Raw genomic sequence first — 15991 nt, forward strand, 5'->3', positions numbered from 1 at the left:
GTGGGCTGTTTGTCTTTTCTAGTTCAAATGGGTTTCTTACTCTAAGTGGTTTCATGGAAATTACTTTTCAGGAACAAGATATCATTGTACATTCCACATAAAAAAGCACCTCCATTAAGCAAACCTGGCTCCTTGCTAAATGATGCCAAGAGCTGCTTGATTACGTTCTTGTCTTCAGAGATCACCTTGGACTTTTGACTGCAGAGACTTCTGAATAATGATAAATCCATATAAGTTTGGCAAACTTGAGCTGAACTTTACTTTGCCGACTTGAAATTATTCCAGCAGAATTCCTCTAAAACATGCTCCATAAAGAAGCTTCCAATGGGTGAACAGTGAAAGTTGAATAAAAGATAATAATTTGGTTAGGTCCTAGACAGTGAGAAACAAAACTAAATACCAGAAACACTTCACGAGTCTACTGCTTCATGTAAGATCATCAGGAACTCTCTGTAGAAACAGCCGCAGGACTCAATTTTCTAAAACTTCCAACTAACCAAAGCAAAAGGAAGGTGAAATCATCACTCTATGATCAGTGAAATTAAACACAAAACAACAGATAGAAAAATATTTATTAAGTTATTTAATAAATTAAGTGCACAGCTTTTAGAAAAGGTAAAGATGGTAAATAATGGATATATATTTAGAAACTTTTAAGTGATATTTATACTTCTAAATGACCATCCTTTCCCAAAACTTTTATAACTTTTGTATACAATAAAGGAGATGTTTATTGATCATCTTATTGCCATCTCAAAGATAAGAAAAAAGGAATTCAAGATTACATTTTCAAGCAAAATACCAGAAAAATTTCAACAAAATAAAAATTACTATTATTTCATATTATTATGAAAACTTGATTCCTTAGTTAGTTCCTCTTATCTTTTGTCGTGTCAATACATGCTCTACAGATCTAAAACTTGCAACACTTCACTTTGGTTACCATGATCCTAAAGTCCCGGACCCGTTCAGTGTAGCATGTGGCTAGTACCTTTTCTTGAGGCAGCTCGTGGGTTTGGCAAACAGTAATAAAGCACCGCAATGCCACAGGTTAGACGTCACGCTTTATTGAGGTCTGGCTTTGCCTTTCTTCCAGCATCATTCCCCAGGAGATCCAAGTTCCTCTAGTTGTTTTCTTTGTGTCGTTTCTAGTTCTTCCAGTCTTTTGCGAAGTAGAGAAAGTTCTCTTTGATGTTGTTCCTCCTTAAAAATGACACATAACAGAAATCTAGAAAAACTAGGAAAGTCCCTGCCTTCTGCCTCTCTCACAGAGGCCTCCAACAATGTGGCTGAGATATGATGTCCATTTTAGCAGTCAAAAACAGAGTAGCAAGGGTGAAACCATTAACTAGTCCCCTTCTCTCCTATCTCAGGTTCTACTCTTAAGCAAAACCCAGGCTATTCCTCCTTAGGAGTAAAATTCACCAGGGAGTAAACTAAACAATGCTACCGTCAGGGCACAGGTCTACATAGACAGCAGATTTCACACAAGACTGGAATGTTGCGGTAATTTACTAAAAGCAGCACCGGGTATAAGACTGTCTAGTAACTACAATCTTAGGCCTATGCTGTAAAACATAGTTACTTAAAGTCCAACTTTTGAATAGCATCCAGTCAAATCTCGGAGCCTAGGCTCTGGAATCAGGCAGATCTAGGTTTAAAAAAAAGCCTGTCATTTATTCAGCTAGGACCTCTGGCAAGTCACATGACTCTCAGTTTCTTCACCTATGAGTTAGAATAAAAATGGTGCCTTCCCTCAAGCATTTTTCACTAGTATTAAAATATTATATGGAAAATGCAGTTCGTTGCAAGTTCTTGATAGTTGTATATAATTAATCTACAAAATCTAGGCTACTCACAGACCCTTATAGCCAAAACGAGAACTTACTGCCAGCACCATCACTGAAGGACAGAGCATATGTCAATTTACTCAAATTTCTACAGTAAATGAAAAAGAAGAAGGCAAAACTCTACATTTCTAAATCGGTAAAACCAAAGAAGAACCCTGTAGAAATGTTTGTCTCTTCTCTACAGTGCCCCTACCTGCACATGAGGGGGGAAGGAGAGCTCGAGTCCAGGCGCTCTAGCCGATGGCTGAAAGCTAGCAGAATGGAGCGATGCTGCGGGAGGCAGGTCAGGAACCAAGATCAGACTCCGAAACTCATTATGTCTTCTCTGTATGTCCTTTAGTCGCTTCTGAAGCCTTGTATACTCTTCAAACGGAACATTTTGCCTTAAAAAGAAAAAGAATTTCTGCTCTTTAATAGTTACACTCTAATGAGGATCAGAATATAATTTTTAATTGGGAGACTCTTAAGTTATAATATCCATGTATCTAAAAAAATCTATGTATCGGAAAGATGAACAGAAAAATGATCTTTTTATTGTACCACACTATACCCCTGTAGCTATGACTGGTGTAGAATTCACTTTGCAGCCCAGGGTGGCCTTACAACTCAAGTGCTAGGATTATAGGTGTGCTGCCACACCCAGCGAATTAATACATACATACATATATATGTATATATGTGTGTGTATATATGTGTATATATGTGTGTGTGTGTATGTATATATATATATATTGTTTTTAAGACAGATTCTTGCTGTGTAGCTCTGACTGGCCTGAACTCACTATGCAGATCAGGCTGGTCTCAATTTTCACAAAGACCTTCTTGTCTCTATCTCCAGAGTGCTAAAACTAAAAGCAGGTGCCACCACACTTGCCCCTATATATTAACAATAGATAATTATTAGCACTTTAAGCTATTAACTCATTATAGCCTTATTTGTCAATTAATCAAAGATTAAAAATACCTTGGGAAAAATGTTGGCACTTTTATTTTCACTTCTATATCATTCCCTCCTATGAATCCTGAATATAAAAGGGAAGTCTAAACTACAAAAAAAAATTAAAGTTGTATTCAACCTTATGAAACTCATTTTTTACATGAAATATAGTCAAATATAAAATCATAGTTCTTTATATTTGAATTCAACCTAATTTTGAATGTAAATGGATACCTATACAATAACAATATGTTATTTGGCCTCTGGTTCCACCAGTGTATGACTCCTAAGACTCTTGGAATCTCAGGAGTGAAGGGCACTCTTCTACAGTGATGAGCTAAGTCCTGGACAGGGACCGTACACAGCTGCAGGAAGGAGAGGATACGATTACACGATGACAACGTTTGGTCCCACTACACCTGCACCTCTGGAAAGGGGAGAGGAACTGAAGACTCAGCTGCTCATTAGTGACAGATAATGTGGTCAATTGATGGGATATGACTGTCATAAAACCCAATAATGTGATCAATCGATGGGTTACGGCTGTCATAAAACCCAATTGCTAATGTGATTAATCAATAAGATAGGGCTGGGGCAAGGGAGGCTCTGCAAACATGAGGACCTAAGTCAGGATCCACAGTGCCCAGGTCAAACAGTCCAGCAGAATCAGAATCGGGGAGCTCTAGGTTCTTTAAGTCTGTCTTAAAGACTAAGGAGAAGTGTGACTGAGGAGAACATCTTCCATTGATCCACCACCACCACCACACACAAGGGAAAAACAGACAGGGTTTAGGGACCTCTAGATTTGCCAAATAGATGGAGACCAGAAGGTGGTATACAGGCCATGGACACCCACGGCACTCATACTTTTTCCTTTAACTCTCTTCCAACTGGCTGCTCATTTGTGTCCTTCACAGTATTCTTTAAAATAACTGGAGTCAAGTATTTTCCTCAATTTTGTGAGCCACCAGCAATCAACAGATCTGAAGCGGAGGGTCAATGGAACCCCAATTTACAGCCTGTCAATCAGACATGACCTGGGCTTTATGACTGCCATCTAAAGTGGAAGAGTCTTGTAGGACTCAGCCTCATGCTGGGTCAGACTCTGAACTGAGTTACAGGACGTTCACACCAGTCCACTAGAGGACTGTTGTCCAAGGACACCAGAACACAGCAGAAGCCACTGCTGCACAATACAGGCAACCTGCATTTCAGACAAGTCCAGTTCTTCATTAAATAACAAGCATTAAATAACAGTTCAAAAAGATTATACCGCCTTAAATCAAATGGGTCATACAATATCACTATCGCCAACTTAAAAGTGTCGATCTTCTCAGCTCAAAGAGCACTAACAGTGACTGGCAGCCGACACAATGTCCAGAACTGCGCCACTGCCACAACGTTGCTGCCATGACAAGAATCCACACCAGTCCCAGTAACAACAGCTACTGCACTGCACGAAGCCACCGAGTGTCCTTTTCCTGTTAGTACGCTCAACACTACAAATGCCTTGTAAGATCCAGACTTTTGGCCTGAAGTAACAATAAATTAAGAAGAAAAGTAAAATGTAATGCATTTTAGAAATCTTATAAGTAATATATTTTTTCTTGTTTTTGAGATAGGATCTCAGTATGCAGTCCTAGCTGGCCTCCAACTTGTTATATAAACCAGGCTGACCTCAAACTCACAGGTGTCTACTTGTCTCTGTCTTCACAGTGCTGGCCTTAAAAATACAGCTTAAAATAAAACATAATGTTCAGTATACTAAGAAACAACGTTTTGGAACTGGAAAGATGACTTAGCAGCAAAGAATATTTGTTGCTCTTCCAAAGGACCAGAGTTCAGTTTCCAACACCCACATGGTGGTTCACAACAGCCTGCAACTCCAGTTCCAGGGAACCTCACACCCTTCCTAGCCTCTGCAAAGGAACTCATGCAGGCACAGGCACAGATATATACAACAGATTTTAAAAAAAAAGTAAACAGAAATAAGTTCCACAACATTACAATAGAGCATACATACAAACGTGTTACCTATTTAACACCTGGTTTTCTGTCTCTAATTCTTCTCTCTTTGCCTCCAAGACTTCCACTTTTTCCTGAAGTCTCTTCAACTTGTTTTCATGAAGAGATTTTCTCTAAAAGAAAAAAGATTAGTATAAAACAATTATGTTAATACCTAATTTCTTCCTATTTGAACAAAATGATGGTGGATATCCTAGACCTTCTTTATAAAACTTAGAGATTAATATTTTCAGTGAACACCAGGGACAAACATTAGTATATGGCTTGTACTAAAACTGCAAAGGCAAAAAACAGATCTATGTTACTCTTTCAATGGGACATATAGAATCATTACCAATACCAGAAAACTGGGATCAATAACCAAATCATTGCAAATGAACTCAGGAAAAGGAGGCAGACTCTTACTGCGTATGCCTCTGCCATCAGCAAAAAGGAGCATGAGCTCCTCATGGTTTCTGATGATAAACACAGGTTAAGATACCAGAACACAACTTTAAATTAAAAGCCCGTCTGCAATCAATAAATTATAACCAAAGCCAAAACTGAAAGGATGAGAATGTTAAGATAAAGCAGTATTTCTAAATATAAACAGAAAAATAAATTCAATTTTATAATACATAGAGAAAATTTCTAAAAGTGAACACTATGATTTTGTTAAACTGGAAAGAGTATATTGCAAAAGGACTATAAGAACTGAAACATTTTTCAGTTTTTATAAACAGGTTTTAAAAATAGAAAAAGATACCCATCATGTTGGAAATAATTTAGCAGCTGCAGATCTCTTAAATATGTTTTCTGTTTATTGAAGCATAACAAACTTGTTCAAAAAAAAAAAAAGCACAGAATGTAAATGCAGAATCCAAGGAAACACGCAGCCCAAACACTGGCACGACCACGTCACAGGTCAACAGCACCTTCAGGTAGTGTCCTTCTCCTCATCACGACCCCTCCTCCATCATCCGAAAAGGGAACCAACTAATGTATTTCCAGAGCTATGGTTCTCCTAACTTTTGAATTTTATGAACTGCAAGAGGAGGATACCCTTTGGCAAATGACATTTTCCTTCACTCAGCACTCTTGTGATTATCATGTTCTTTACCAGTGTAACACAGTGAATATTCTCACAGCTCTCCACTTCTGACTACATTCATCGTATTCACCCAGTCCACTAAGGAGCATTTAGGTTACGTCTAGTTGTGACAGAATTGGAGGTTCAGGGTTCCACAAGTAACACTTTTGTGGGCATTGCTTAGCCTTCCATATCCATCCTTAGCATCCTCAAAGGTTTCATGCTCCTCCTGGATATATACCCTGGCAAAGTTACCATTCTTATTCCTTTATGACTGTACTTACTTACTTGTGGCCTGAGGAACACGGATGCCCACTCTTCCATCCATCTCATTTGTATAAGAGAAACTATAAAGCATATATCCTTTGCATCCGTTTTTTTCTAAGCATTTTATCTCTGTAGAAGCAATGCTATTGAATATTACAGTAGTGTTTTCCATTGCTGTCTAGTGTACAAGTATAGTACGCTTCAACCATTTTCCTACTGATGAAAATTTCAATTGTTTCAGTTTGTAAGTATTAACAAACTTTACCTAGGTCATGGAGTATGGCCTTGGTATAACCTGCCACTTTTCTGAAACGACTCTACCAGTTACACCCCCACCGGCTTGATAGATAGGAGAGCTGTGGCTGTTGGCAACCTTGCCAATATCTGCTAAACTCAGTCCTTACAGTTAGCCATTCTGGTATAGTCTGTCAGAGTGTTACTGCAAAACAGTTGTAACTTTTATGATAGCTATCTAAAGATGTTAAATATCTTTTCTTATCCTATTAGCCAGCTCTGTTTTTTTCAGAAATGTTGCATATATACTTGTTTGTGCTTAGTCTAGTTTTTGCGCAAAAGCTTTTTTTGAGTAATCTCCTTCTTATGTATTTGAAGTTCTTTAAGTATTCAGGTTATGAATGCTTTTGTACATGAATTTATTGTGATTCATATTTCAACCTAGTGTGAGAATTTTTGTTTTAAATTTTTAATTATTTTATGTGTATGAAAAGTTTGTCTGCATATACACCTGAGCACCATGTGCATGCCTGATACTGAGAGAAGAGTGTATTGGATTCTCTAGGACTCGGGATACAGAGAGTTGTGAACTGTCATGTGGGTGCTGGGAATGGAACCCAAGTCCTCTGGGAAAGCAGCCAGAAATCTTAACCGCTGAGCCATCTCTCCAGGCCCTATCTTGAAATTTTCTCTCTTAAAACAAAAACAAAAACCCTACCTTTCTCTGTTAACTCTGGGGCTGTGGATCAGACTGGTTATCCTCTATAAGGGACGCACGGATTTCCCTGGGAAGGGGAATAGAAGAGGTCTCCTCGGTAAATTGGGGGCAGGATAGAGGGAATGAGGAGGATGGGAACTTGAAAATACAGGGTTGGGCAGGCTGGGTGCAAGAAGCAGTTTTAGGCCAGGAAGGAGGTTAAGAAGAAACCTGGCGCTAGGGAAATTCCCAGAAATGCACAAGGATGACCCAGCTAAGACCCCTAGCAATAGTGGAGAGGTGCCTGAAGTGGCCTTCTCCTGTAATTAGATTAGTGACTACCCTAATTGTCATCACAGAACCTTCATTCAGTAAATAACGGAAGCAGATGCAGAGATCCACAGCCAAGCACTGGGCCGGGCTCTGAGAGTCCAGTTGAAGAGAGGGAGGAGGGATTATAGGAGCAAAGCGGGGAGGGGTCAACACCATGAGGAGAAACCAGAGACAGCTGACCTGAGCTCCTGTGGGCACAAGGACTATGGACCAACAGTTAGGGAGTCTCCATGAGGACGGCGTAGACCCTCTGCATGTGTGTGACAGTTGTCTAGTTTGGTTTGTTTGTAAGACTCCCAGCTGTGAGACCAGGACCTGTCCCTGAGGCAGCGGGCTTTTAAGAACCTGTCCCCTGCACTGGATTACCTTACCCAGCCTTTATACAGGGGAAGGAGCTCAATTGGCCCTACCTCAACTTGATGTTCCATGCTATGTTCAAGTCCATGGGAGGCCTGCCCCTTTCTGAATGGAGACAGAGAGGGAGTGTGTGTATGGAGAGGGAGTTGAAAGAGGAGGGGAAAGAATGGGAAGAGAGGAGCAACAGAAAACTGTGGTTGGTATGTAAAATAAAGGAAAAACATGTTAATAATAATTTTAAAAAGTACATTTCCAAGTAAGATGTTCTACTGAAGTTCCAGTTTGCACATTAATAAATTAATGCCGTTTCAAGTAGCAAGCTTTATATTGTCAAATTTCTCAGAGTTGAAAGATATTTTCAAAGCCAAAGTGTGTAGCTCAAAGGAACTTTAAACTACATGTGTCTGTATGCGTGTGTGTGAAAAGAATTTATAATCTTAATTCTTAGAAAGATTAGAATATTTTGTATTGTGAAATTGGAATACTGGCAAAAAACAGATTCAAGCTTCTACAAAGAGTCAAAAGTCTAAGCTAATTTTAATCTTTTCATTTCTTTTGGTAAAAAATGGCATTAATGTAGTATGAATTCTTAGAAATACAAAAGAATTGACTAAACAAAACATCTAAATTTTATAAAATGTTTGATGGTTTAATTCTTTTATCTTTTATAGGAAATGTGAAAATACAGATTAAAAACAAGTGTAGAACAGTATTTTCCAAAACAATAATGATAAAAACTTGTTAATTTAAAAAAGGCACCTTTCAAGGAAAAAAATTCACTTTTTGGAAGAAAATTTACTTTTATTTTCAAATTGTCAATCATATCTTTTATAGTTAGTACTTTCTGTGCCCTATTTAAGAAATGTTTATTTACACCAACATCCCATAGTTTGCTCCCAAGTTATCGTACACTGGTTATAGTCACGAATTTCATCTTTCACTTCTAAGAACATGGATCTTTTTATCCACATTACAGTGCTGAGTGGGTGAAGGACAAGCAGTTGACACAGTGCCCTAGGGCTCCACTCTGCTGAATGCAAGGGCTGATACTTTGGTAGCAAGATCTTGCTGGCTTCCCTTCCCTTCAGGATTGCCTTGGTTATCTACTCTTTCTGATACTCTGAAAGATTTACAGTTTGTTTTTTACTTTTATAAAGGAATATTAAAAGATTTTGATTATATCTAACTTGTAGATCTACTTGGGAAGAGCTGGTTTAACAATGAATTTTCCAAAGCATGAACATGATATGATTTTCTTCTTTAATCATGTTTTAAATTATTCTGAGCAGTTTGTAGTTTTAAATAGACATTTTTTTTATATGTAAGATCTACGCCTAAATATTTACATTTTTCTGCTATTATAAATGACATTTACGTATTTTATTTTTCCAACTGTGCATAAAGATAGCTAGTTCGTTGTTTGACTTTTTAATCAACACCTTTAAAAACTTACATATCTTAGGTTGGGCATGGTGGCAAGTCTGTAATTCTAGCTAGCACTCAGGAAGCAGGGGCAAGAGTATCTCTGTGAGTGCGAGGGCAGCCCTGGATACACAGCAGGACTGTCTCAAAAAAATAAGTCAAATAAATAAATATCCCTAACCTATTTTAATAAGTACTGCTAGATTTGTTTCATGCATAATCATTTAATTTATGAATGGCAATCTTACTTCTTTCTCTCCAATAGTTATACCTATTTTTCTTACTTCATTAAATTGGCTAGAACCTCCATCAAAATAATAAAAAAATGTTACTAGTGGACTGATCTGGCTTGTTCCTGACTTGGATGAAGGAGATATTGAACATTTAATCAGTAAGTGTGTTAGCTGGAGGATTTTGTAGCTTCTGCTATGAAAGGCACTGATGTCTCCAGCTGTTCTCTATACCCAGTAAGACAGTCACAGCAGTTGGCCTTCTTCCTTGAGAGTTCACTGAACTATACTCGTCAGTCTTGCACGCTAGCCCACTTTTAGTCTTAGAATCAACCTTATGTTATTTTAATACAGAATTATACTGAGCTTCCTAATATTTACAACTTTGTATCTGTTTAAATGATGAAATTCTCTTTTCTTATGACTGTAGCAGATTTGAACCTCATAAAATATATAAGGACATTCTATTTTTTTTATTACTAGGGAAAATTAAGACTAATATTATTTCTTCCTTAATTATGTAGAAGAATTTACCAGTGAAGCCAAAGGAGGAATTTTCTTTGTGGAAGGTTTTAATTAAAGATCCTGTTTCTTTACCCTTAATAGATGTTAAGACTCCAGATTTCCTAATTATTCTCATACCTGCTTCATTAAGATGCTCAAGGAATGTATTCCTTTCATTTAAATATATAATCAGCATAATTATTCTTATAATATTCTTTTTATTTTTACTATATTCAATAGGTAGTATTATTTTTATAATGTTCTTTTTAATTTTACTATTTATACAATATGTACCAGTAACCAGTTTTTCATCACTGATAAATATTTGCATTTGTCTAATTGGTCCTCTGAGGTGTTTGAGAATTACCAATTTTATTAATCTTTTCTTTTTGGTTTTTCAAAACAGTTTCTCTGTAGCTTTGGAGACTGTCCTGGGATTCGCTCTGTAGACCAGGCTGGCCTCAAACTTACAGAGATCCTCCTGCTTCTGTCTTCTGAGCGCTGGGATTAAAGGCCACCAGTACCCGTCCTTTTAAATCTTGTAACATCTGTATCTGAGAGTGCTATTTTCTTGGTTTTGTAAATGCTGCTATTTCCTCATATGGCCAGTTCTGCGTTTTCAGACACGGACTCACCTCTGTGTGAGGAGGTACGGGAGTGCCACAGCATGCACAGTGCTCCGACAACTAGTTCTTACAGCAATTAATTTACAAGAGAACTCAACAAAAAGTGAAACCTTTCCATCTGCTACCCTGTCCACTCAGTTTACATTATTGCCGTCTTCCACTGTAAAGGGGCACTTGTCAAAGCTGATACGCCAACACTAATGCATTTCTGTACCCAAAGGTGTAGTGGTACTAGAGCTCTTTCTCATTGCTGTCCATCTCTATGGTTTACACCCACTGTACGTCCTACGCTCTACTCTGACAGCACCACAGCATAGTGCTCCAACCTCACCCCTCCCTCCATCGGCAAAGCCTAGCAAGCACTGACCTTTCCACTCTCTCCACAGCTCTGCTTCATCCTCATTATACTCGGAATCATATTCTCGGAGCTAGCAAAACGCACTTAAGGTTCTTCCGTGTCTTTGTGTGGTTAGACAGCTCACTTCCTTTTACTGCTAATAATAAAATATACGAGTGTACCACAGTTTATCCATTTAGCTATTAAAGGATACTTTGGTTCCAAGTAATGGCAAAAAGCTGCTATAACTGTGTTTCAATTCTTCACAAAGATGAATGTTCTAAACTGATTTGAGTAAATACCTTGGAATGAAATAGATGATTTATAGGTAGAGTTTATGTAGCACTATATAAAACTGACCCAAGTGTTGGGTGGTAGCACATTCTGCATTCTCACCAGCAATGATCAAGGAGTTCCTGATGTTCTACATCTCCACTAGTATTGGGTTGTGTATTGGATTATAACTTCTGGGTGCATAGTGCTATCTCCATTCATATTTATGTAGACCTGTGCATTACATATAAAAATTTGAAGAAATAATTTCCAGTGGTGCCTTCATCCACTAAGCACTATTTAGCATGTGAACTAAAGAGTAACTTCTTTTTTCTTACTAATGTGAGAACACAGCTACAAGACATCATTTATGCACCAGAAAGTGGGCCTTCATTCAGCACATAATCTGCTAATACACGGGTCTTGAACTTCCTACCCTCTTCAACAATGAAGAATAACTTCTATCGTGTGTGAGTGTAGTGACAAATATTCTCCATACCCGACCAGGTCCTGCTCACTAGCTCCTGCAGCTGCTTATGAAATAATCACTCTGAGGCTTAATATTAATGATACACTCTTTGACCTATTAGCTCAGACTTGTTATTAACTAACCCTTAAATCTTAAAATAACCCATTTCTATTACTTGATACTTTACCATTAGGCTTGTGGTTTGTTACCTCATACCTTACTTCCTGGGAGGCTACATGACATCCACCTGACTCCGCCTTCTTTCTCCCTGCACTCACTTTATTTTCCCACCTAGCTCTACTCTGCCCTGCCATAGGCCAAAGCAGCTTCCTTATTATCAATGGTAACAAAACGTATTCAGAGCACACAGAGGGGAGTCCCACATCACATGACCTATTCCATTCATGACACTTTTGTTATAGCATACTGGAAATAATAAGGAACTATCCTTTCCCCCTCTAAATTGAAGCTCATTCTCATCTGCCTGCTGCAGGGCATTACTGGTCCTACAACTGTTCCCTTTATCTTTTTCTCTGTGCTTTTAAAACACCCTACAATTTCTTCCTTCTTAAAAAACTACCTACCCCTCCATGGCTACTAATCCCATTTTTCTGCTCTTTTTCACAACTAAACTCCCTAGAAAAGCAATGTTTCCATATAACCAGTTCCCCTTGAATCCACCTCAGTCATTGCATATTTACTACTCCAGGGAACTGGCCCCTGAGAAGGTAACCAGCCATGACGATAGTGAAATCTACCCTTGGACTTCACATGCTATCTTTTCATTATACCTATTAATGTCACTTGACCCAAAGTGACCCTTTGTGAGGCATTTCTGCACTGGGTATCAAGTACTTTTGATTCTCCTACCGTACTGGCCACTATCTGTTTCCTCCTCTTCAACTTCTAAAGTTAAGAATTTCTTAAAGTTCAATTCTCAGATCTAGTCTCTTTTCATTGAGTTTTACTGCTTTAAATACCATTTATGTGCCGATGAATCCAGCTTTTAATTTATCAAACCCAGTGTACTCTCTTCTAGTCAATTAGGTTCATGAAGCCAGCTAATTTATCATCTCCACATGGAAGCCGCACTGCATCTGTACTCCTCAGTGTCACATGACTGTAACTAGGCCTCTGAGGTAACTAGCTTACAAAGAGAAAGGGCTACTTCAGTTCACAGTTTCGGAAGTTCCAATCTAAGGTCAGATCCTCGCCTGCTTTAGTACATCCTGGGAGGAGGGGTTAATGTGACAAATCTCTTCTAAGACGTCAGCAACTACATGAAGTAGAGAGAATGAGATCCCGTACTCCTTTCAAGTCCATGTTTTCAGGGACCTTTCACTGCCTTCTAAGGGCCACAGCACTTTGATGATTTCTGCTTGAGGAACAGACCTTTAACACATGGACTCTTGTAAGATACTATGCAAATAACAGTAGCATTTCAAAAGTTAACATAGTCAGGGGGTAGAGCGATGGCTTCACTGTTAATAGCACTGCTGTTCTAGAGGATTTGGGTTTAAGTCCCAGCACCCACATGGGACTCACAACCTACTTAACTCCAGTTCCAGGGATCAAGCGCTCACTCTGGCCTCTGTGGGCACTGCACACACATGGTGCATCGACACAAACGCAGGTAAAACATCCATATGCATAAAACAATGAGATGCTTTAAAAAAATACAATTTTTTTAAAGTTAGCATGTTCAAAAGTTTTACTGGTAAACCCATGCATTCCAGTCTTTTCCATGTCAGGGAATGCTAACTATTTTACAAGAGGCTAAGTCTAACATCCTATTGTCTTGGATTTCTTTCTCATTCGCCCTGTAAAATTATTTCAAAGCTTTACCTTTAACAAATCTACACATGGTGATGACTGAGACCCCATCATTAGATCTTTACCCTAAGAAACCATGATCACTAACTGGGACGACTACAAAGCTGTCTTCCTGAGTGTTCTTTTGATTTTCTATACAACAGAGACTATTTTAAAATGTAGTTCACATCATATCAACTCTCAATTCAGTAGTCTCCAATGTATTCCTATTTCATTCAGAATAGAAGTCAGAGCCCCTGTGTCACCTGCCCTAGTACCATGCCTCCCCACCCTAAACACCAGAACCTCCTTGCATTCGTTCCACATAACAAGCCATCTGTACAGGTATGTGCTTGCTATTATATCTGGAACAAGATCTTCTATGTAAATCAGTATGACATCTTTCCTTTCCTCTAAGTCCTGCTCAAATGTTACCAAGTAAACCTTGCCTTAGAGGATGGAACACTCACTCCCTCATCTTGTTATTTTTCATCTTAGCAGGCACCTCCTCTACACACTATAGACCATGCTCCTAAAGCACAGCATCTGGCCACCTTGGTAATCCAGTGAACTATTCAAAGCACTTAGCAAGCACTTGGCATATTTTCTGAACTGTCTTAGTGACAACACTATGGAATAAACCTCACCAAAACGCAGGCCCACCTAGAACCTCAGGACACAGATACAACATCTTAAGAAAAATTGCTAGGTTTTTTTTTTTTGTTCCCCATTACTGGCACAGAGTTCCCCCAAACCCTAGGAATTTCTTAAGTGATAGGGGTGCCCTTTATAATCAGCAGGAAGTCTCTCTCAGTCTCTCCTATTGATGTAATAAAGTGACTTACACTGGGGACCCAGGACAACCCTCAGGATATAGGAGGCTACTAGAGAGAGCAGGTGAGCACATGATGATAGTTTAAAGTCCGCTCTTCTACAGGGAGGAGAAGGCAGATACACTGAGTTCCGCCAAATCTCTTCAACAAACAAATTAGACCTCTGAAGAGCTTCTTTGCCGGTGGACAAAATAACTCATGTACAGACAAGCATGGTCCTCTACACCCTACACAGTTACCTATGTATCTGTTCCATTTGGTTGTTCCCGAATGGTGTCTTTTATAATAAATTGGCATACATCAGTAAAGGGCTCTCCTGAAACCAAGAAAAATTTTAAATATCAAAATAAAAAAAAAATCATGGGAACTCCTAATATATGGCCAGATGGGTACCTTACACTTGTGGTTAGAGTTGGAGGGGTGCATTCTTAGGGGACTAAATCTCTTAACTTGATAGATTTAACTATCATTCCAGGTAGTTTCAAAATTGAATTGCTCAAGCAAGACCAGTTGGTGTCCAGAGAACTGTGGATTGGTTGTTGGTACTTGAAAGCACCCCAGAGTGATGTGATTTGGGAAAAGGGTCTTTCCAGCTGCAATCAAGTTAAAAGGTGATTAGAGTAGGCATGTTTGTATTAGTATTCCAAGAGAAACAGCATAAGACTAATGCTTACAGTACAAAGAAGTAATAGAACTCTTTTTTTCCCCTCTTTTTTGGTTTTTCAAGACAGGGTTTTTGTGTAGCTTTGGAGCCTATTCTAGAATTCACTCTGTTATCCAGACTGGACTCAAACTCACAGAGATCCTCTGCCTCTGCCTCCCCAGTGCTGGGATTAAAGGTGTGCGTAACCACTGCACAGTCAGGAGTAAGAGAATTCTTATAGGGTATGTAGAGCTAGGTGTGGTTGCACTCAGGAAGCTAAGGCAGGAGAATCAAGCTAGCCTGGAATACATAGAAAATTCAAAGCTACCCTGCACTACTTGAGATCTTGTTTTTTTAAAAAAAAAAAAAGCGTGGGGGGGGGGAGACAAATGCAACATAGCAGTACTCCCCTGCTAAAACCTCAAAAACAAGAATTGGGATTCCCCCTTGATTAGCGAATTAACCACATTCAAGGACCATTTGCCCCCTTTAAAATATGGGCTGTGTGTTTGTGTGTGTTGCACATGTATGGAAGCCACAGGCGGATGTCAGGGACCCTGCCGTCAACTCTCTGCCATACTCACTTCAGTGTTTCTCGCTGATCCTGGAGGTCACCGGTTTGTTTTTGAGCCCCAGTGAGCCCCAGCAAGTCTCTGAGGCCAACAGCACTGGTTATGGGGGTTTTGGGAAAGCACGTGGTCACAGAGATATCACCCTTCTCCTGGGTCCCACAGCGGTCGCACTATTGCTCCTACCCATGGGCATGTCCACCAGCTCTTCCTCGCTACTCTCTCCAGTTTGGGCTTTCTCCTCAGCCACTCAAAACCTCAGTTCACTTTATAACACAGCTCACGCCCTTGTCTTGCGGCTTCCTTTTCTTATCTCTAGTCAATGCATCTGCTTGAGGCCTTCACTGCCGATCTGTGTTTGCTCAAATTTCCTTGCACTTCATGTTCTTCATTCTACCACCCAGTTCCACTTATGTTTTGACAGCTAAAATGACCCCTGTCACCTATTTATTTACCAGCATACTGTGGGGTGTTTCTTTGTTTTTGAGACAGGGTCTCACCATG

At 39.2% G+C, this 15991-nt stretch overlaps 1 protein-coding gene across 1 annotated transcript in view; it reads right to left on the reverse strand.

Annotated features, from left to right (window-relative positions):
* Window positions 1–554: 554 nt before the first annotated feature.
* The window catches only part of Cep83 (centrosomal protein 83), a 116170-nt gene continuing 100733 nt past the window's right edge, over window positions 555–15991 (reverse strand). The window contains exons 14-16 of the mRNA XM_048418625.3: window positions 4822–4925; window positions 2044–2233; window positions 555–1203 (exon numbers count right to left, since the gene is read on the reverse strand). Of these exons, the coding sequence (XP_048274582.2) occupies window positions 1099–1203; window positions 2044–2233; window positions 4822–4925 (399 nt within the window). The 3' untranslated portion in view covers window positions 555–1098. The remainder of the gene's footprint in view (window positions 1204–2043; window positions 2234–4821; window positions 4926–15991) is intronic.

Source organism: Myodes glareolus, chromosome 26, assembly GCF_982192425.1.
Source record: "Myodes glareolus chromosome 26, mMyoGla1.1, whole genome shotgun sequence".
Lineage (NCBI taxonomy): Eukaryota > Metazoa > Chordata > Mammalia > Rodentia > Cricetidae > Myodes > Myodes glareolus.